The sequence below is a fragment of the Eulemur rufifrons genome, chromosome 19, assembly GCF_041146395.1.
Source record: "Eulemur rufifrons isolate Redbay chromosome 19, OSU_ERuf_1, whole genome shotgun sequence".
Classification (NCBI taxonomy): domain Eukaryota; kingdom Metazoa; phylum Chordata; class Mammalia; order Primates; family Lemuridae; genus Eulemur; species Eulemur rufifrons.
This window is the reverse complement of record NC_091001.1, coordinates 87687382-87710909: the sequence shown is the minus strand read 5'-3', so window position 1 is coordinate 87710909 and position 23528 is coordinate 87687382. Positions and strand designations below refer to the sequence as shown.

At 35.3% G+C, this 23528-nt stretch overlaps 1 protein-coding gene across 1 annotated transcript in view; it reads right to left on the bottom strand.

The window, feature by feature from the left end:
* HEATR5B (HEAT repeat containing 5B) overlaps positions 1-23528 on the bottom strand; it is an 85559-nt gene that overhangs the window by 26988 nt on the left and 35043 nt on the right. Inside the window, exons 19-26 of the mRNA XM_069494416.1 lie at positions 22577-22736; positions 21800-21989; positions 19246-19415; positions 15888-16032; positions 12212-12451; positions 11479-11730; positions 6464-6645; positions 4226-4294 (exon numbers count right to left, since the gene is read on the bottom strand). Coding sequence (XP_069350517.1) covers positions 4226-4294; positions 6464-6645; positions 11479-11730; positions 12212-12451; positions 15888-16032; positions 19246-19415; positions 21800-21989; positions 22577-22736 — 1408 coding nt within the window. The remainder of the gene's footprint in view (positions 1-4225; positions 4295-6463; positions 6646-11478; positions 11731-12211; positions 12452-15887; positions 16033-19245; positions 19416-21799; positions 21990-22576; positions 22737-23528) is intronic.

Below are 23528 nucleotides of genomic sequence, written 5' to 3'. Positions count from 1 at the left end.
ATTTTAGCAGGAGAAATGGGAATGTTTAGGTATCAGGAAGATTTGTGTGTATAGACATAGGGGAGTTACATGAGGAAGACATGTGATTAGGAAAGTTAGCTGGGACCAGAGTATGGTAAAATTTAAATTCCAGGCAACCTGAATTCAGATTTCCTTCAGTAGACAATCATCAGTTTCCAAGGCTTCTGAGCAGGGGGATGATATTATTAGGCACTTAGGAAAGTGTATAGGAAGGAATGGTATAGAGAGTAAGCAATATGTTCATTTAAGTGTCTTTTGTAATACAACAGAAGAGAGAAGGTATGAATCAAACTGGGAATAAAACAGAAAAGGAGAGGCATCTGAGAGAGGCTTGAAGGTAGAAATCACAGGATTTGGAAGCCAATTAGATATTTTTAGGGGGTAGAGACAGGGAGATACAAAAAGTGAGAAATCAAAAATTGCCAAATTTTTATTGTCTAAGCTTCTCATTTGGATGAATGGAAGGAAGGTGACACCACTACTTAAGAGAGTTAATACAAGAAAACAGGAAAATTTAATAGAGTTGAGCATGATTTTGATTTTTGAACATTTTTACATGCTGAGTTCGAAGTGCCTTATGGAAAGATACTCAGCAGGCAATTAAAAACTTGGATCTGAATTTCAGAAGCAAGTTCAAGGGTAACTACCAAAATCTGGGAATTTCCACAAAAAGATGAAAATTAAAGTATTGTTACTATATAAATTCGTTCAAAAATAGGTTTTTAAAAAAAGCTTTTCCCAGACCACAGGGAAAATAGTTTCAATTAAGGAACAAGTGGAATAAGAATAAAGAAAGAAATTCAAAAGAAAACATCAGAAAAACAAAAGGAAAACCAGGCAAGTGCAGTGATAATGAAGCCAAGGGAAGAATTTCAAGAAGGAAGGGGTGGCTCATAGTGCAACATCATCAACAATAATGACTACATGTCCTCACTTTCTCATCTGAAATCCTTGGACTAAGATGTGTCTCACAATTTACAACTTTTGGGTAAAAGTAACAAGGCACATGAACCTCATTAAGGAACACCTAGTAAGATGTGTAGCACCCCATAATTAACACACAGACATATCTACAACGAAATGTATTACGAATCACACTAAGAAAAGATTCACCAACACTACAGCCTCGCTTAGGTGCATGTCAGGGCCAAATGAGCACAAGCCAGCTCAAGTTTTGCTAACAAATAAATCATGAAAAAGGATTTGGTTTTCAGAGTATTTGGATTTCAAATCATGTTTAATGGACTTGTGCTCCTATATTTAAAACTTTTAAAAAGTTGAGAATATTTATGTAAACTTTTATTCTCTTAAAATCTTTTTTTTCCTAAAACTTGATAGACATGAATCTCTAAAATCTTATTCTGAAGGAATTCAAAACTAAATTTAATAAAATTAATGAGGACATTTTTAACTTATATCAGTTAAAGAAATACTGATGGCAAAATTAAAATGCCAGTCAAAATAATGCTGAAAATATAATGAAATTTAAAGTGAAATGAGATTAAATATCAACACAAAAAGAAAAGGTTGTTATTCCTAAGTAAACTAAACAACATATTGGAGAGATTTGGTAAATATTTCTGTGAGATGTGGTAGAAATATTACTAAAAGTTGGGGAAAAATAATAAAGATTGGGAATTTGATACTAAGTTTTCTTTGTAAAAACCTAAGTACTTTCTTTACTTTAAAGAACCTGAAACTGGAAATTATACAAAATGCATTACGGGTACGGTTTATGAAGAAAGACAAAGCAGCACTGAAACAGCAAAATAATATTTATAGAAAAGACCTTGCCCTATATCAAAAATTGGTGAGTGAATTTATAAATTTTATGACGTAATGAAATATTTAAGGTATGCAATATGTTCGTGATCTGACCCTGTTTTAAATGATTTTTGATTAACCCACTGATTACCGTCCCCAGTTTTGTGACATTTGAGGGTCTTTCCTATAATATCTAAGAATTACCCTGATTTTAAAATTTCTTAACATGACATTTATTCTAACAAACAAGCTGGGACGCCATGTAAGCCAACTCCTTACTTTCCCTTAAGGAAAAGAACTTGTAACCCACTACTCCACCTGTTTCAAAACTAGGTTTCCTCTCAACAACAAGGAGGAGGTCTAAATTTAAGCCTGCCACTAGAAGGGAAGAAACTTCTTATAGAAAACAAACAAACAAACAAACAAAAAAACCCAGCTAGGCCCACAGAGGATGTAAGAAGTTTGAGGCAAATTTAATAATAGGACATTTTACTGCTACTTATTTAAAAGATGAAATTCTAATAGCCTTTGCTTTTCTAATGATCAGGAGCTTTGTAGGAGATTTTCTCTGTTTAAATACTATGCTATAATTAAACATCATTGTGATACATTCACTTACACATGATTTTTTGGTATTTGTGTGCCAGTATCCCAAACCAAATTACCTACTCTAACTCCAAGGTTTGTACCATGATCCAGCATAGGTTTAAAAAATCTTTTTGTTTTTTTTTTAAGAGATGGAGTCTCACTCTGTCACCCAGGCCGGAGTGCAGTGGTGTAATCACAGGTTACTGTATCCCTGAACTCTTGGGCTCAAGCAATCCTCCAGTTGAGACTACAGGTTCTAGTTCTCATTTTTTTATTTTTTAGGAGATGGGGTCTCACTATGTTGCCCAGGCTAGTTTTAAACTCCTGGCCTCAAGTGATCCTCCTGCCTCAGCCTCCCAAGTCACTAGGATTATAGTCATGAGCCGTCGCACCCAGCCACAGAACAAAGTCCTACAAACAATGGGCTCCTCTTCCCTTTCTGGTCTGTTGGTGGTGGTGGAAGGAGTTAATTTCTCTGAAGGCCACCATTAAGGCAGCAGGCTTCAGAGAAATAAATCTTAACAATAGAAGGAACCCATTCAGCCACAGACAAAGTCAGAATTTTAAACCTATCATTGCAGGGAGCAGAATCTTTTCTGCATAGAGGTCACATGAAGCTTGGTCATGGATTCTAAGCAAAAATGTAGTACTCCAGAAAATTGGGAAGGAGAGAATTGCTTCTCTTCTATCCTTAGGGAAGCAGATAAAGAATCTGATTTTCTGAACGATTAGAGCTTTAATGCACAAATCCTTTTTCATAATGACACATATGAAAAAGGGGAACTTATTAAAGGTATAAGAACATATGTGTTCTGGGTGGTTTTGTGAGATTCTGCAGATATAATGAGAGTATAATCCCCTGGAGTTAATTTTGCAATGAAATTTCCACACTGTGAAATTCTCTTTCAGATAATACCCACAAACTTGTAGTATTTTCATAACCTGTTTTTGACCACAATGTTTATTACCTAATTATAATTGTTTATTACCTAATTATCAGTATTCTTGTTGTTTTTTGTTGTTGTTGTTGTTGTTGTTTTTTGAGACAGTCTCATTCTGCTGCCCAGACTAGAGTATGCCTAGCTCACAGCAACCTCAAATTTCTGAGCTCAATTTATCCTCCTGCCTCAGCCTCCTGAGTAGCTGGGACTACTGGTGTGTGCCACTATGCCCAGATAATTTTTTCTACTTTTAGTAGAGCTGGTGTCTCCCTCTTGCTCAGGCTGGTCTCAAACTCCTGAATGCAAGCGATCTTCCCACCTCAGCCTTAATTATTGGTATTCTACATTCTTTAATTATTATAGATTTTGATATCTTACTTTAATTTTAGTCCCTCTTAAGATTTTCATATGTCTGTTCACCTCTGGATATAAGAGCTATGTATTCCAAAGTCACGTCCTCAGCTATGACAAAAAAAAAAAGGGATGTAATTAACAGCTACTATTTCATCATTTCATACTGAATAAAAAAGAAAACTGCCACTGTTCTATTTCTGAGATAAAAACAAAATTTGATTTTTATCTCTTCTTTCTTAGAAGTGAACTTCTAAGATATCCATGAATTTATGGAAGACAACTAAGTCTCACTAATAAGTAGGAGCTAAACGATGGGTACACACAGGCACAAAGAGATATAAGGTCATTGGAAACCAAAAATTGAGGAGGGTGGGAGGGGAGGTATGGGATAAAAACTTACCTGTTGGATATAATGAACACTATTCTGGTGACAGGAACACCAAAAGCCTTGACTTAAGCATTATACAAGGTACCCGTGTAAAAAAAATTTGTATTCTCTTAATATTTTGAAATAAAAAAAAGAAGACAACTATAGAAAGCCCTATGTTTCCTCTTACCTGGCAAGCTTTTGCTATTATATCTGATGGTGTATCTTGTGAAAAGGCTGGTCTTAGAGCAGCTCCCACCTAGAAAAATGAGTAAAGGATTCTATTTTTACAGATAAGTAGAAAAGATAAAGCATATTGTCTCTTTGGAGATTAAAACACACAAAATACATCTATGTTCCTTTCTTTTTTATCACTTCTCCCTTATCTCTTTTCAGTTACAATAAACTCTACCATACCATTTTTCTTTTGCTTTCCAGAAGGTTACCATTATCAAATCAATATGAATGCTATGTCAAACAGGCAATTAATCTTGTTTCATTTTCCTTTGTTTTTATTTAATAGTAAACAGGATTTTCCAACAAAGTTACATTATCAGAGATAAAGTAATGATATTCTGGTGGGGTTTTTTTTTCTGTCTATATTTTTTTAAACATATTTCTAACAGTATTTACCTTATGGGTGAATCTTGTATAACTGAATCAATTTCTTTAAATAATTGAGTAGTACTAAAAATTCAGTCACTAAATGATTAGAGATGATTTTACCTCAAAAAGAGATGCTTTAAAAGGCTGCTCAAAAAGTATTATTTATGCATTGTTGTTATATTAATAAGTAGAGGAATAGAGTTTTAGTTTTAAATAAGCCAACATCAGTCATAGATTCTTAGATATATTAGTAGATTTAATATGTATGAGCCAAATAAAGGAATTAATGTAGTTAACTCCTAAAATGAGATTTCTTCCCTTACAACAGAGTTCAGTTGGTAAGGCATATCAACAGTCGTTTGGAAGTGGATCATGAGTCCTTCTCTGTGACTAAATACATGGTAACTAATCACAATATGTGAGCTGGTATTGGATCCAGTACTGGAGGAGAAGGAATAAAGAGGTTATTGGACCAATTGACCAAAGTGGAATATGATAGATTATATAAAAGTAGCGTATCAATATTGGATTTCTTGAAGTTGATAACTGTACTATGGTTACATAAAACAATGTTCTTGTCCTTTGGAAATACAGACTAAAGTGTTCAAGGGTAAAAGCACATCATTCAAATAATCAACTTTTAAATGAGTTAGGAAAAAATTGTGTGTATGTGTGTGTGCATAGGGGTAGAGAGAGAGAGAGAGAGAGAGATCAATGTTAAAACAAATGAGGCAAAGTTAACAATCAGCAAATATGAATAAAGGGTATAAGATAGTTTTTGTACTATTCTTGCAATTTTTCTATAAATTTGAAATTCATGTAGAATGCATGAACAACGGGCTCCTCTTCCCATTGTTTATTTCTAAATAAAAAGGTTTTTAAAAAGACTCTCATTTTAATAGGTTGGGTATTTGGGAGTAAACAATTATACACAGGTTTTACATAGCCAATTGGACTAAAAGCTATAGAAGACAACTATATCTCACTAATAAGTAGAAGCTAAACGATGGGTACACAAGGACACAAAGAGATATAAGGTCATTGGAAACCAAGAATTGAGAATTCACTTGTACTTATAATTGAATAACAATGGATTAGACATTATTCACATTTTTAATTTTGGGTATGTTTGAGCACAGCTTTTAGATAAGGTATGATGTATCTGGAGCCAAGATTTTGGCATAATCACAGTAAAAAAAAAATGTATTCTTTCCTTGCTAACATAATTTTTTTTACCTTCATATAAGCCCCCATTGCTAGGATTAATTTATTGCACCTCATCTGAAGAACATAAGCAAAGGTATAAATCTCAGGAAAAATAAGTAGACCTCCATTGAGAACAAAATAAAAAACTTTTGAAAGTACCTAATTCTTTCAGTAATATTTTTAACTGCTGTTATTAAGAGTTAATTTATCATTCAGTATACAGGGGACAATTGCTGCTGATTTCTAAAAACGCTTATCAAGCCTTGGCACACAAAAATAATGGCAGCAAATCCACAACACTCTTTTGAATGTTCTTTTTATCCTTTAAATGGTATGGCTAAATATCTAAACACGGGACTGGAAAACTAGGCTGGGATTTCTATTCTAATTTTATCACTAATGTGCTATCACAACTTAAAATAGTGACACTTTGACACTATTATTTCTTCAATTGTGGGGTGACTGACACTATGTAACAGACATTGGAAGTAAAGATATGCATTCTACATGAATCAACAGATTACAGTTCCAAACACATTTCTCCAGAAAGTCTTTACTCTTTTAATGGTCCCTCAAAAGATTAATTTTAAGATTCTAAATAAGTAGCAAATCTCACATTAGCTTGATACTGTTCCAGAATCACATGACCTGGAAATTCTGGCTCAGGCACAGACGCAAACTTCTTGATAATGTCTTCAAGTGCCTGGAGACCAGCCATCCGCAGCTGGTTGCTATGGTCAGTTGCAGCCATGAATGCCATGCGAATCAGGTCAGAGAGATGAAGTACCAAGAGGTCATCTAAAAACGAAAATAGAATGCAAAAAGGAAAACTTTTCCAAAAATAAGTACAACATAAAAATATGAAATAAGTTTCTGATAAAAACACTTGTGATCCACACATTTCTTGATATTTAAAAATAATAAAGATACTACCTTCTTTCAAGAAAACTTCCATATCTTTCAAGAACAGTGATAAATCTTTACACAATATAGTAACATAGGTGTATAGGATGCACAAAGACATTGAAACAAAACACTTGATTAACATAACTTTCCCCAAACAAGTCTAATTCTTTAAGAACAGCAGTTAGCAGACTTCTTCTGTAAAAGATCAGATAGCGAATATTTTCATATCATCTCTATTACAACTACTCAACTATACTGTTATGGTGCAAAAGTAGCCACAGACAAAATATATAGAAAGCAATGTCCTGTGCTACATTAAAACTTTATTTATAAAAACAAGGTATGGGGCCAGGTGCAGTGGCTCATGCCTGTAATCTTAGTGCTTTGGGAGGCTGAGGTGGGAGGATCACTTGAGGCCAGGAGTTCAAGACCAGCCTGGGCAATGTAGTAAGATCCCCTCTCTGCAAAAAATTTTAACAATATTAACCAAATGTGGTGGCATATGCCTATAGTCTTAGCTACTTGGGAGGCTGAGGTGGAAGGATCACTTGGGCCCAGGAGTTTGTGGTTGCAGTGAGCTGCAATCAGGCCACTGTACTCGAGCCTGGGCTACTGTACACCAGCATGGGCAATAGCAAGACTCTGCCTCAAAAACAAACAGCCTAGCACTTTGGGAGGCTGAGGCAGGAGGATTGCTTGAGGCCAGGAGTTTGAGACCAGCCTGAACCACATGGCAAGACCCTGTCTCCACAAAAAATAGAAACATTAGCTGGGCATGGTGGTGCGTGCCTATAGTCCCAGCTATTTGGGAGTCTGAGGCACGAGGATGGCTTGAACCCCAGAATTTGAGGTTGCAGTGAGCTATGATGACGCCATGGTTTTCTAACCTGGGCAACAGAGTGAGGCCTTGTCTCAAAAAAATAAACAAACAACAATAAAAACAAAAAAACAGGGCATGGGCTGGATTTGGACTGTAGGCTATTGTCTGCTAATCCTCTACTTTAGAAAAACTTAGATTTGGAGTCAGGAAACTTAAATCCACAAAATGAGAAGAAAAAGACTTTTATAAGAATAAGATCTAGAAAGGGAAATCTTTCTCCTTTTAGCCTTAGAGTTCAGGCTGCCCTGTATCTGCCCTAAGGAGGATTAAAAGCAAGTCTTAAAAGAATTTAAATGATACCAGGTAATTTAATTGCATCCAGAACTAAGTCCAACACTAAAGAATTACAGCAAAATCCAGCACTAACATGAAAAAATTTGCAATGTCTGTTATCTAATAAAAAAATGACCAAGGATGCAAAGAAGTAGGAAAATATGTCTCACAACAAAAAGACAGAGAAAAAAAATCAATGAATAGAAATAGGTCAAGAAATAAAACAGATAATAGAATTAGCAGACAGGGAACTTAGAACAGCTATTATAAATGTGTTTCCTATGTTCATGAAGGAAAAAAGAATGAACATAATGAGGGGAGAAATGAAAGGTGGAAACAATAAAGAGGACTTTAGAGATATGAACTTAAAAGACAGATGGTAAATATTATGTATATTTTACTACAATAAAAACAACTGAGGCTGGGCATGGTGGCTCACACCTGTAGTCCCAGCTACTGAGGCAGGAGAATTGCTTAAGCCCAGGAGTCTAAGGCTATGATAGCGCCACTGCACTCCCACCTGGGCAACAGAGTGAGATCCTGTCTTAAAAAAAAAAAAAAAAAAAAACCTAAAAAAAAAAGCAAACAAGCAAACAAAAATGTGGTATAATAAACTACTGCCAAAATTTGGGAGGAAATTTCCAAGGCAGAAGGAACTAGATTAAAACAGGATACTCATATTATGCCAACCTAAAAATAAATGAAAAGACCTATTATTCCTCCTGCACTCTCTGTCACCTAATTCACAAAGTCTAGGACTGTATCAGTCTACCAAACCAAACAGCAGGCAATTGTCCTGGAATGAGAGGGCTACTTTCCCCAACAATTAGAGTGCTGTTGCTTCTCCATACATCTCTACCTCCAATCTTCCTCAAACCAAGACCTCTTTTTTCTAAATCCAAGGAGATGAACTCCTGAAGGAAGGGGAATGGGAGGGGGCCTAGACAGAAACTCTAAAATGGAAAGAGAATTAGAGGGCTGCAGTAGTTTATTATATTCTAGAGGTAGTAACTCCTTACAATTAAAGCACAAGAGATAAGAAGATAGACAAGGATGACACAGGAAGAACCTGAATAACACATTCACTGGTTCTATACTTTTTCATATAGTCTGCCATGACTGTTCACAATCAGCATGACAGGCAGTGGGGCTAGAAAGGATTCTATTTCAGTCTAGTAGAACAAAATATGCCAGACACTGGAATCTAGGTGGAGAGCTGTTATACTGGCTTCCTATCCAGCTATAGATATGAAATATGCCATAAACAAAGACAGAGAACATGGCAATCAACCCCCCAACCACCACCCTGTGAGCAAAACTCGAATATGAAGAGCACTCTTCTCTTTCAAGGATATAAATAAACAAGCCTATTAAAGAAATATAACTGGGGGAGGGCGGCGGGAGGGAGATTCTGAAGATTCATAGAAAGAACTAATCTTGAAACAATTTTCTATAAAAACCAAGATAAAATTCAGAAAATCATTTGGCATCCCCAGTAGGATGCAAAGAATCATGGCTGCTATGGTAATAAGAACAGAAAACCTTAAAGAGTAAAGAGGATATGATACAATGGAGGTAGAAGAAATGCAGAAAAATTACAGGAAAACTAAAAACATAAAAGCAGACCTGAGATTCACAATGGAGGCAGCAAAGAGTAAGACCTATCAATGTATAAAGGGAAAACTTGTGAGGATCTGAAAATGAAGGTATCAATAAAAGGACAAGATACAAACAAGGGTAAAAAAAATGACAGTTAAGAAATGCAAAGAAAGCAAGCCAACCTGAGCATTTTCATTATTTCCTGATTATAGTACACACACTTAGGATTCCATGACTTTACAAATTCTCTTACTCTCTCTGCTTCTAATAAACCAGTGTGGTAGGCAGAATAATGGCACACGAAGATGTTCACACCCTCATCCTCAGAACCTGTTAATATGTTACCTTACACGGTAAGGGGACTTTACAGATGTGATTAAAGTTAGGGACGCCCAACGTGGAGGTGACCCTAAATTATTCAGGTGGGCCCCATCTAATCACACGAGTCCTTAAAAGCAGAGCACCATTCCTGGCTGCAGTCAGAGAGAGAGATGTGACAACCGAAGAAGCACCACAGAGAGATTTAACGTTGCTGGCTTTAAAGACAGAGAAAGGGAGCCATGAGCCAAGGAGTGCAGGCAGCATATAAAGCTGAGAAGGAAAGAGGACATGGATTCCCTCTAGAGCCTCAAGAAAGAAATACAGCTTTGCTGACACCTTGATGTTAGCCCAGTGAGACTCATGGTGGACTTCTGAGCTATAGAACTATAAGATAATGAACTGTATTGTTTTAAACCAAAGTTTGTGGTCATTTGTTACAGCAGCAATAGAAAACTACTACAACTAGCCTCTTCTCCTGGAAAACCATTTCTCTGCCTTTAAAATCCAGCTTCAAAATAACCTCTTCTGTGAGGCCTTCCCTGCCTTTTCAGGAAATGAATACCATGCTTTTAATGTTCCCAAAGTACTCTATCATACTACTTTTGGGACAAACCATAATTATTGGACTGATAAGTCTCTCTGTCTTCTAGACTAGAAGTTCTTCTGGGGTTTGAACTGTTTCTTCTTTGTATCCTCACCATATAGCAAAGAATAGGATGCAGTAAACATTTGCTGAATAATGACATGAACAAAGACCCTGTGTTCATGACGTATTGCGCTTTGCTGGTATCCTATATTCAGACTCACATTTGATACATAGTGTGCCACTGTTTTACTTTTTCTTTTCTACATGAGCCCTGCTCATTTGTAAGCCCTGCTGCTTCTTAAATACAATTTAAAAAAATGAAAGGCACTTTTAATTTATAGATTTCAATATTGTTAATACATACAATTTGTCTGCAGATATTTAAAAAATGACAGAGTAATGAAGAGACAACAAAGAACAGGAGAGGGAGTCTGTTACTCTACCACCTCTCTCAGCTTCTCCAGGTCTCTTCAACTGTGAAATGAAGGTATTGGGCCTGATGATCTCTTTGTAAATTCCCTGTAATAAATATCGGATCCAGGAGATATGTGGTATAAAAAGCTTACAAAAGAAAAAAGTGAGATAAATATTGTTTCAATAATAAACAGTTTTCACCTTTTCAAAAAATACATCTAATACCGTTTCTGAAATCTGCATGGCATTCATGAATTCTGACATTCTCCATGGCTGGGACTGCAAAACTCACCTTGTTTATACACCTGAAAGTTTCTCCATTTCCTTTAAACACTGAAGTGCTAAAACCAGGACAACATACTGAGGAAACATTAAGTTACTGCCATCATTATCCTTAGGGCCAATGATTAAGATAGCTAGATAGATGGACAGATAGATAGATAGGTATATTTCTTTGGACCACCTTCTTCAAATTATCTTCCAAACAGAGATCAGAAGATGGATAGTATGTAGAAAGTACAGAACACTAAGATAAAAGGCAAGGGAACTCATAATAAATGAAAGGCACAGATTAAAGCAAGCTACATAGCAGTAAAATATCTCAAGCACATAAAAACATTTTGGGGAAAAGAAGTACTGATTTTAAATTTACTTGTAGGGTTTCGAAGTTTGGCAGAACGTGCCAAGGCAAGATCAAAGTGAGCCTGGTCCGCATTCTCACACAAATTGATGATTCGACACAGGCAGTCAGCAGCAAATACCCGAGTGGCCCAGCGAGGGGCCACAAAGGGCTTTGATTTATCTTCTTCGCCTAATGTGGTAAACATGGTATCATCATCCATCTCATCTTTCTTTTCAGATTCTTCATCTTTTCCACTACTTAAGGGAGCTGCAGTACTCATATCTATAACAAAAATAAAGAATAACATCCTCATATATGCCAAAAATGATGTTTTAAAAATAGCATTAGTGTTAAAAGATTCCTAATTTTTTAAAAAGACTCTGAAAAACAGAATTGGACAGCTTTTTTTAAATAATTAAAAACTAAGGAAAAAAACATAAAATGCTTTTATGTAAATTACACTTACATATTTTAATAGTTTTACATAGTATGTTGTACTACAGAATAGCTTGGGATTTTTATATATGAAAATTTAGTTTGAACTTTCAAAAAATTTTGAAATATATTTTCCCCAAAATATAAAACTTTCATTAGTTTATAATATAATTTAATCTTTAACATTTTTACAGGGAATTGTAGATTAAAATTTATTAGTAATTTTAAATGTAAGCTCAAATTTATATATATACACATATGCATATCTCTCTATATATCAGAAGTAAAATAATTCTCATTATTCTAAGAACATATATTAAATACGTACCACTAGAAGCTGCCAGGACATCTTTACAAAGCATTAGCCAATGGGAAAGTTTTTCTACTGCCAGCGATGAAAGCATATGTCCCAAAGTGTCATGAATATCAGAACATAACTTTCGATCTGTCTCCCGGTCTAGCATTCCAAAAAGAAGTCCCTCAAGACCAGTTTCTGTTATATTAACACCTTGGTGTCGGCAATGGATGTCACTTCGAGAACTAACCCCAGGTGCAAAAGGACTGACATCTGAAAAGCAATTTATACAAATGAACTTTTAAGGGATTTTGTTGTATGTTATAGGTAACAATTATGTTAAAGACCAAGTCTCACAAGTAAATTCATAACAGCAACAAAACCAGCTAGCTATATATACAATTTAACTATTGTCTCTAATTCACATATCTTCATGATTAGAATTTACTCTGACAACATGGGTAAAACTCTTGATTTTTAGGACTGATTATTCTGAGATATTGTAAACAAATCTCTAAGGAATGCTCAATAAATATTTGATTCTAATAAGAAAAAGTATGAGAAAGAGATATACTTCTAAATATATTTAACGAACTAAAAATAAATTGCTGTATTTGTTGAGAAGAACACATTGAAACTTATTCAGTCTTACAGTTCAGATTTTAAAAAAATCTATAAAGCTAGAACACAAACTCTAAATAGATTATATTCTGTAAGTTCATTTAAAAATTGGAAAAATCCTTTCCAAGTAACATATAATCAAAAAGTAATATTGTGTTATGAAATAGTGGTTAAATTTCTAACTCTATCTGAAAATCATTTTCTTCTTCTTAACAGCCTTAAGAATGAGTACTAGTAGGCTCTCGGAAGTCTGGAGCCCTCTGAACCCCGAAGGGAGTGAGACAGAGGGATGTAGCTGAAAGGCAGCTATTTTTATTGTGTCGTCCAAAGACAGAATAAGGGGAGGTTTAAAGAAAATAGCCATAGTGAGTGAAATTCTAAGACAATAGAAAAAGTTGAAAGAAAATGTTTCAAGGAAGGAGGACATTAGGAAGAGTTTAGGCACAGAGACCTTTTATTCACTTAGTAGTAGATAGAGATTATTTCCCATATCAATAATTTTACCTCTACAGTGTGAATGTTAATGGCCACATAGCAAGCCAATGAATTAAAAGAACATTAACTGACCAACCATTGAGGATGAAGTCCTAAAAGGGGAATTGCTAGGTCAAAGGGTAAACACAGTTTAAAATTTTTAGGGATACACTGCCAAAAACCCCTCCAGAAAATGTGTATGACTTTACACTTCCATCAGGAGTATAAGAAATTTCTCTTTTATTCATACATTCTTCCAACACTAGTTATAATCATTACTTTTAATCTTGATCAGTTTTATAGAAGAAAATGATACCTTATGATTGCAGTAACTTGAAATCTTTTAATCACTACAGCTTAAAGATATTTCATTTGTTGGTATTTTTTTTTTATAAAATGCTGTTTATGTGCTGTAGTGATTTTTACAGATACAGAAGAGTTAACATAGCAGGCCTCAGACTACCTTAGTAAGGGCTGATTGCAAGGTTAGTCCTTGGCTTGTATCTGGGAATTGGGTTTTTGGAGGTTTCCCAATACAAGTGACTTGCTGTGCCTAAACTGTAGTTTATGCTGAACACCTGTTTTCCTTCTGAGATTCTGAACTTTTGGTATGTGCCAGACAGGCCTTGCCTATTGGACCAGCACCCAACAAAAACATTGGGCACTAATAAGCTTCCCTGGAGGACATTTCACACATGTTATCACAACTCAATGCTCGGGAATTAAGTGTGCCCTGTGTGATCCCATAGGGAGAGAACTCTTGAAAGCTTGTGCCCCATTTCCTCTGGACTTAGTCCCATGCACCTTTTCTCTGCTTATTTTGCTTTGTATCCTTTTGTTGTAATAAACATAACCATGAATATTCCTATATGCTAAGTCCTCCTAGCACATCATCAAATGTGGGGGCTATCTCAGGGATCCCCAACACACTTATTTGTAAAAGCTTTAAAAATGTTTATATTTTATTAAAATAAATATACACATTAATAAATAAATGTATTTTGCAAATATTTTTCCCTTAGTTTGTCTTTCAATTTTTTTTTTTTTAAAGACACAGGGTCTAAATAACACACTATGTTATTTAGGTTGGACTTGAACTCCTGGGCTCAAGCAATCTGTCTCAGCCTCCTGAGTAGTTTCAATTTTGATTATGGTGACTGACATGTAGAAGTTCTGAAATTTTATAGGTATTCAGAAGAGTTCTGTAATTACCTTTGGTGCTGTTTTCTCTCCAAAAAGCAATAGTGTCTATTGTTATACTTTTATAAAAAACTTCTTTTACATTCTACAATACGTTTGTTAATAGAGAGCTCTTATTATACTATGTTAAAACTGAAGTTAAGCCGGGTGCGGTGGCTCACGCCTGTAACCCTAGCACTCTGGGAGGCTGAGGCGGGTGGATTGCTCAAGGTCAGGAGTTCGAGACCAGCCTGAGCAAGAGCGAGACCCCGTCTCTACTAAATATAGAAAGAAATTATCTGGCCAACTAAAATATATATATAGAAAAAAATAGCCGGGCATGGTGGCACATGCCTGTAGTCCCAGCTACTCGGGAGGCTGAGGCGGTAGGATCGCTTAAGCCCAGGAGTTTGAGGTTGCTGTGAGCTAGGCTGACGCCACGGCACTCACTCTAGCCTGAGCAACAAAGCGAGACGCTGTCTCAAAAAAAAAAAAGAAAGGTCTTATAAGTAAAAATTTTCTCTCCTTTTAGGGGGAAATATCTCTGAGAATTAAACTCTTTTTAAGAGACAGGGTCTCATTCTGTTGCCTAGGCTGGAATGCAGTGGCCCAATCATAGCTCACTGTAACCTCGAATCTACTGGGCTCTAGTAATCCTCCTGCTTCAGACTCCCGAATAGCTAAAGCTACAGGCACATACCACCCTGCCCGACAAATTTTTTAAATCTTTTTACAGATGGGGTCTTGCTATGTTGCCCAGGCTGGTCTCAAACTCCTGGCCTCAAGCAATCCTCCTGCCTTGGCCTCCCAAAGTACTGGGGTAACAGGCATAGGCCACTGTGCTGACCCAGAACTCTTAAGTTTCCAAACCACCTATCCCTAGAGATAAGAAGACCAGCTATGAATTCAAACTATACTTAAATATAGCTTAAATATGCAAAGAACAGAAAGAGCTTAAGAAGGCAAAGATCAACCTTTTGCTCCCAAACATCTACTAACATTTCATAGTTTTATTGGCTACTTTGGCCTTACCTTTTTAGAGGAAAAATTATATCACAAAGGTTAACTACCATCAAAAACTGGAAGTTTTCACATGCCCCCAAAATATATAATTTCTCTTTTCAAAAGTCTATTAGTGATACAGGGCAATATCCCTGGAGTTATTCATCCCTTATATAGCTAAAGCATCCTGAAGGAATGGAAGAGGTATTCTGATACTAAATGCTCTTTAGTTTTTTCAGCCTCACAATTTTTTAAAAGTGAAAATGCAAAATTACCAAGGAAAACTACACTGGAATTTTTAAAGTGATGATGGTCTTATTTCAAAGAACAAGAAATTTTCCCACATTTCAACACAAAAATGTTATTTAATAAATAATACTCATTTGAAACGTAAAGGTATTTAAACAAAAAAGAATATTGACCAAAAACTTACTGGCACCACTGCTCTCTTTGTCACCCGCATTTTTTGCTAGGCTCATGGCATATTCACATACTTCGGCTGCTTCTCTTTGCGCAAGTTGCCGAAGACAGGCCACAGCGGCTCGTCGAAGTAACAAATGGGAACTACATAAGTGTACCTGTAAACCATAACAATTTTACTCAGTTTTTTTTTTTTTAAAAAGCTGTACTTCATTAATCTCATTTGTTTAATGAATACATATTAATATCTTATTTGTGAAGATGCTCTTAATTTAACAAACTCACCTATTTAAAATATAGTCAAATAATGGCCTTTTGGCAAAATAATACTAACAAAATATACAATATGTTAGTAGCCAAAAACAACTGTCCCAAGATCTATGCACAAAAGCTCATAAAATACATTTAGATGAAAATCCAGAAGGATCTTTTGCACATCTTATTTTACACATGGTCCTACTAAACTTTGTCATCTAAATTTTTTAAGTACACAGAGATCAAATGTAGTGAATGAAAAGTTATGGGACTAAGAAATAGTAAGAATTAAAGGAGTTATTTGTTAAAATGAAAAAACAAAACCAAGCAAACATAAACACCTGAAAAGAATTGCAAAATGGGCCTTTTTGATACAGAATATTTTTCATCTGAAAAGTCTCTGAAAGAATCAATATAGTACACTGTAATAGACAAAGTAAAATATAACACGCAGGACAGCATAATAAAGAACTCAGGAACAAGTCCCAGACTAGGTTTTGAATCCTGGCTCTGTCACTTATTCCTGTGTGACCTTAGACAGGTTACTTAGTTTCTCTGTGCTTTGATTTGTCCATGTGTAAAATAAGGGTAGTAATTCTTCACAGGAATATAGTGAAAATAAGTTAATACAAGTAAAACACAATAGTAGCTGGCACATAGTAATAATGATTGCTCAATAAGTGTTAGCTATTACCATTATTATAACTCTGACTCATCAAAAAAAAAAGTTAAATTATGCTCCATCTGCTGCTTTTTAAGCAAGAAAGTAATATATTTTGGAAAAAAATCCCAGCCACAAATGATGGGGATGGAGGAGAACAGTTAATGTGGAATACATCCCCTCTTCATAATGTTAGTGTATTTTTTTGCTATTTAGTATAGCATTTATAACTCAAGATACACTTGCATGAAATTCATAGCCCAAGAAATTTACACAAAGTATCAGGAAAAATAAAATATTACTGCGGGGAGAAAAATCTGACAGATTTTTATCAACAAAATGTTTTATTTACTTCTGTTCCTGAAAATAAAGGCATTTTAGAACTTTTAAATACTCCATAATTTGAAAGCTCAAATATAGTCATATCAAATAGGAAGAACAAATCACTTAGTCTCTTGGAGTTTCTGCCTTTCTATCTGTACAATGGGGACAATGTCCACCCTGTCTTACACAACTGCTGTGAGACTCAGATGACAAAACATATGAAACAGAACACCACAAAAACTTAATTTAATAACAATTACAGAGAATTTTAGCTAAGAGGATACACTCAACAAATGCTGACTGGCAGAGCCAAAGTAAACGAAATAACACATTTTATAATTTACAAAGTGTTTTCAAAAGCTCCATTTCAGCGATTCTCAGGTGTATTTTTCTTTCGCATTTTAACATCTGTGATATTAGTGATGCAAAGTACAACCAATGGTATATTACAGTCCCTATGTTTATTGAAAAGATGATCCTTTCCACACTGAATTGTAGTGGTACCACATACCACGATCTTAAGTTATATGACTGTTTGTGTGTGAATCCAATTCTGGACACTCTATTAATAGTGTTCCATTTGTCTATTTGTCTATACTTGCAATACTACACTGTCTTTCTTACTGGAGCTTATGGTAAATCTTGACAGTAAGTAAGTACAGTATATTCTCCAATTTCATTGGTCTGTAAAAATCCTTTACATTTGCACATAAAGTTCAGAATCGGCTTGTCAATTTTTCCAAAAACACCACTCCATTTGGCTTCTGTGAACAACACAACCTCTGTTTCTCCTTTAATCTCTCTGACTGCTTCTGCATATTTTTTGCTAATTGCCTTTCTTCTTTTCTAAATTTTATATGCTGGGTTCCTCATTCAGCACTCTCTCCCTGGTGATCTTATCTACGCCTAAGTTTTTATTTGCCATCTAAATGTTATACCTCCCAAGTTTACCTCTCTAACCAGACCTCTCGTTTCTGAGCTCCAGGCCCATGTAATTAACTATCCACATGTCTAAAATGTAATTAATGATACCCATTCTTCCCAACCTTCTCCTCCTCCAATGTTGCCAATCTCAGGAAATTACATTATAATGTTCATGTCAGAAACCTGGGCCACATCCTTCTCTCCCTTCCCCCTCACCCAGAGCAAATTAATCAACAAACTGTCAATCCCTCCTCCTCAATTCACTCAAACCCATCTATTCTCCCTCATTCCCATTATTACCAATTTAGAGGAAATCATTATCATCTTCCTCCTAGAATACCATAATCTTACCCTGTTGAGTCCATTCTCCATCATGCAGCAAAAATGAAACGTAAAAAGTGCAAATCTGGTCATGTTACTTCCCTGCAGAATACCTTTTAATGTTTTCCCATTGCTTCTGGAATAAAGTCCAAAATTTCAATATACCTAGAAAGTCTGCATGATGTGTCACCTGGCTAAATGTCCATCTTCACTGTGTTCCCCTCTAGCCTGCATCTCCCTCTCTCAGCCTTAACCATACTGACTAATTTGTTATAAATGTATCACATTCCTTCCCATTTTAGGGCCTTTTACATACTTCTCCCTCTGACTAAAAGTAAATGCTGTCTACTCCAGTATCATGCCCTTCTGCAAACTAATTCCTATTTCTCCTGCAAATCACACCTTAAATTATAATTTTTTCAGGAAAATCTTTTCTGAATGCCTAGGTTCTGACAGGCCTCCCTGTTACTGCACACTCTCTCTCTCCCCTATAGCCTTTTGTAGCACTTATTTGTAAATAATTATTGCTGTCCATTTTCCTTTGTAAACTGTAAGTTTCATTATGACAGAGACTTCCCCTTGTCTCAGGCACAAATGTACCTCCAGGACTTTCCACAGTTCCTGACATATAACAGGCTATCAATAAATATTTGTTGAACAAATAAATTAACAATTGCAATGGTAGCAACAGATTCTCAGAAGTTATCAATCAAGCTTTAGGAAATAAAATTCTAGGTAGGAAAGACAAAAATGACTATTGAAGCTGAAACCCTAGAATTCACAATCCAGGAAACTTAAATTTTTTGTTTTGGTCTAGTTTGGTCTTTTGGGAAAGAAATGTGGAACTCCCTAAATAAGTCAATGAATAGAACAGCATAATACTTACACAAAGGCTAGGAACGAGACTAGATAGATTGACATGTCGTGGTGCAAACATGTGAAGCTGCTGAAGGCAAGATATGGCAGCTGCCTGAACAAGAGAATCAGAATGGTCCTGGGTTATTGCACAACCCACCAAGCAAGAGGAACGAATTGTAGAAATTGTTGCTCCATTCCCTAGTAGCAAAATAAAAGAAAATATAAAATAAAATCATTCTATTAGTATCATCAAAAATAATCCTAGTAAATAATTATCTTCTGAATAACCCCACCTTCCAATAATTTATTTGAAACAGGGTCTCGCTCTGTTGCCCAGGCTAGAGTGCGGTGGCATAATCATAGCTCACTGCAGCCTCCAACTCTTGGGTTCAAGCAACCCTCCCAAGTAGCTGCAACTACAGGCATAAGCCACCAGGCCCAGCTATTTTTCTTTTCTTTCTTTTTTTTTTTTTTTTGGTAGAGTCAGGGTCTCGCTATATTGCCCAGGGTTCTCCTTCCAATTATTATTTAGATTGTTTCAAAAACAAAAATCTGCAAAGTCCACAGAAATGGTTTCAAAACACGACCATGTGTGGATGACAATAATGCATCTCTCTTAGATTTAGCTAGATTTATATTTATTTCCTGATAAACTATACTATCTTTAAAAACTATCATTGTTTTATTAGAAAGAGCCAGAAGATTTCTCATTCTCTGGTTCTCTGTTCAATCAATATTATCACTTCTATTATATAACAATTTCAAATATTATTTTTCTAACAACATTAATGGCAATTTTTGCAGAGATAGAGAAAATAAATTAAAATAATATACACTCTCTATATAAGAATTTCTTAATTGTCAAATATAAGTAACTTAAAACCTTTTACTAATGTAAAATAAAATAATTTTATAAGCATATAAAGACCAAACAAAGAAATCATAGTATCACACAGAGTTACTTTTTTTTTCTTTCAGAGACAAGTCTCACTAAGTTGCCCAGGCTAACTTAGTGGCTATTCACAGACACGATCATAGCACATCACAGCTTGAAACTCCCCAGCTCAAGAGAGTCTCCTGCCCCAGCTTTATCATCGTTTCAGAAAACAGCTGGTAAACACCTATGCTTAATTACAGGTGAATATTTATTCTCTTCATATCCCTGTGACATTCACAGGAAGAATGAACTATCCTCACTCTCCCAAAGAGGACAATGGGTTCAAGAAAGAGACATGTCTAAATCACATATTTTTCATTTCCTAGCAGTCTTCCTTAGGTCCTTTTCTTTCTTCTTTAAAATCTCTCTCCAGGCCGGGCGCGGTGGCTCACGCCTGTAATCCTAGCACTCTGGGAGGCCGAGGTGGGCGGATCGTTTGAGCTCAGGAGTTCGAGACCAGCCTGAGCAAGAGCGAGACCCCATCTCTACTAAAAATAGAAAGAAATTATATGGACAGCTAAAAATATATATAGAAAAAATTAGCCAGGCATGGTGGTGCATGCCTGTAGTCCCAGCTACTCGGGAGGCTGAGACAGGAGGATCGCTCTAGCTCAGGAGTTTGAGGTTGCTGTGAGCTAGGCTGATGCCACGGCACTCACTCTAGCCTGGGCAACAGAGTGAGACTCTGTCTCAAAAAAAAAAAAAAAAAAAAAAAAAACAAAAAACAACAACAACAAAAAAAAATCTCTCTCCAAATGGAGGCAACATAGCACGGGGATTAAGAACACAGGCAAAGGAAACTGATCTGGGCTTCACCTCTGACTCCAATCACTCACCAGCTAGATAGATAGATAGATAGATAGATAGATATAACCTTGGAAAAGTTCTTAGCCTCTCTCAACTTCAGTGTTTCTTCTGTAAAATGGAGATAATACCTATCTCTGGATTGTTGTCAGAATTAAATGAGATAATATATATAAAAAGATTGATCCACTGAAAGTATATAGTAAATGATAGAGTGAAAAAGAAAATTCTGAAAATGGTTTACACATTCAAGATGCATTCACAATAATTTGATGACTTTAGTATTTCATTTAACCATTAGTAGAACTAGTTCAGTGGAATTGAGTGGTAAAAACACAGGCTTTAGGATCATAAATATCCCATTCATAAGCTGAGTAACTATAAGCAAGTTACTTGTCTTCATTGAGCTTGCTTCCTCACAGAAAAATAAGATACTATCTATCTTACAGCAGTGGTTTTTCAAATTATGTTCCTAATCCTTAGAGTTCAAAAAGTGAAGCAAAAGTACATGAAGACAAGTGGATGGCATGCCAGGCCAAAGGAACTCCATTTTTATCTTTGCTTTCATGGGGCTCCCAGTAAAATTTCATTTAGAGATGATTTCTCTGCTCAAAACTTTGAAAAACACTGTCATGTCATCACTTTGTTGTAGGGATTAAATAAAACAGCACGTGTAAAGAAATGCTGAGTGCCAGGACTTTGGTAAATCACAAGTATTCAGTATGAGGCAACTGTTATTATTATTACAAAATTTCTTTAAGTAATGTGATAGTGACATTCAGAAAATTTAAAGTTAGTAATCATCTGCCTAGTTTTTAAAATTTAAGATGAATTTATTTACCTTGTAGTTCAGGACCAACAGTAGTTATTATAGCCCCCAAGCATCTACCCAAACATTGATGAACTTCTGTATGTGAAGGTGGAACTGTCAACAGCAAGGTAAGAACTAGAGATAATGTTGGTTCCACATATCCACGATACATTGGGCCACTAGAATCCACAATCAAAGCAAGTGAATGAAGAGACCAAGTCTAGAATAAAATATAATTTTATTTTAGTTGTAAGAAATAATAGAGCATATTGAATTGTTAAATGTATATACTTTCAATATTTTTAGGCAAATCAATGAGAAGTGACAAATCAAGATAGCAGGATATTTTCACATGCACTCTTGACTCTCACTGTAGTTATATTTATTTATATATAAAATGTTTAAGAAGAAACAACAAAATAAAAAATTCAAGGAGTATCCTTGAAGATTCAACCAATGACCCAGGACCTGAGTTGGGTTATTAAAAGAGAGGGAGAGAAGGATGGTTACTAAGGAAAAAAACTTGATCAATCTAACAAATATAAGGAAATGCAAAAAAAGAAACAAGTACAAAGAATAATAAATAAAATACATTTGAAGGAAAGTACATGAATGGGCTAAATTCTCAGAATAGGACAGACTTTAACATTAGGTTGAAAAAAAAAATCTTGTTATACGCTATTACAAATAAGACCCTAATATATTTTTCCTAACAACTTATCACAGTCATTATTATTTTATAGTGCAAATCATTTTCCTAAAATATTATATAAAATTTTCATAATGAAAAAATCAATACTATTATACCTGGACTTCGGGGGATGTTCCATCTTGTGCTAGTGCCAATAAAATGCTGACACTGGTCTTCAGATGTTGTCCTGAGCCTATACCACCAACATAACGATGCAAACAACCAAGAGCCAATGAATGACCAGTCCTAGAAACAACATCTCGAGCCGATTTTAACCTGAAAAAAAAAATTATGCTTCAAGGATTGTTTTTTCTATTTCCCTATGATAAAAACAAGCTTATGAGTCACACACAAAAAGAGATGTAATCTGGAAATTAGAAAAGATTAGAATCACGATTACTTCTTTCTCCATGCCCTAACAAGAGTTAGAGATTCAATTTAAAATAGTTGGTTGGCTGGGCATGGTGGTTCATGACCACAATCAGAGCACTTTGGGAGGCTGAGGTGGGAGGATCACTTGAGCTCAGGAGCTTGAGACCAGCCTGGGCAACATAACGATACTCTGTCTCTACAAAATGTAAGAAAAAACCAGCCAGGTGTGGTAGTGCACACCTGTAGTCTCAGTTACTTGGGATGCTAAGGCTGGAGGCTAGCTTGAGCCTAGGAGTTCAAGGTTACAGTGATCTATGATGATGCCACTGCACTCCAGCCTGGGCAACAGAGCAAAACCCTAGCTCTAAAAAAAAAAAATAAAAATAAATAAATAAATAAAATAGTGGGTTAAAATTATACATTTCACTGAGTAATGCCTACTTAAATTTTAGAGAAAATTTGACTTCTCAGTTTTTAATATTAATTATTCCTTAAAAAGCCAAGAGTCATTTGAAACTTTTTTATAGTTGTTTTTTAAATAAAGCATTTATAATTGGTTTTGAAATATTTTAAAAAGGTATTTGTATTCACAGAATTAAAGAAAATTTTATTTAACCCAATATATCCTAAACATTAAAATATCAAGATGTAATCAATACAACAAATTATTGAGATATTTTACATTCTTTTTTCAAA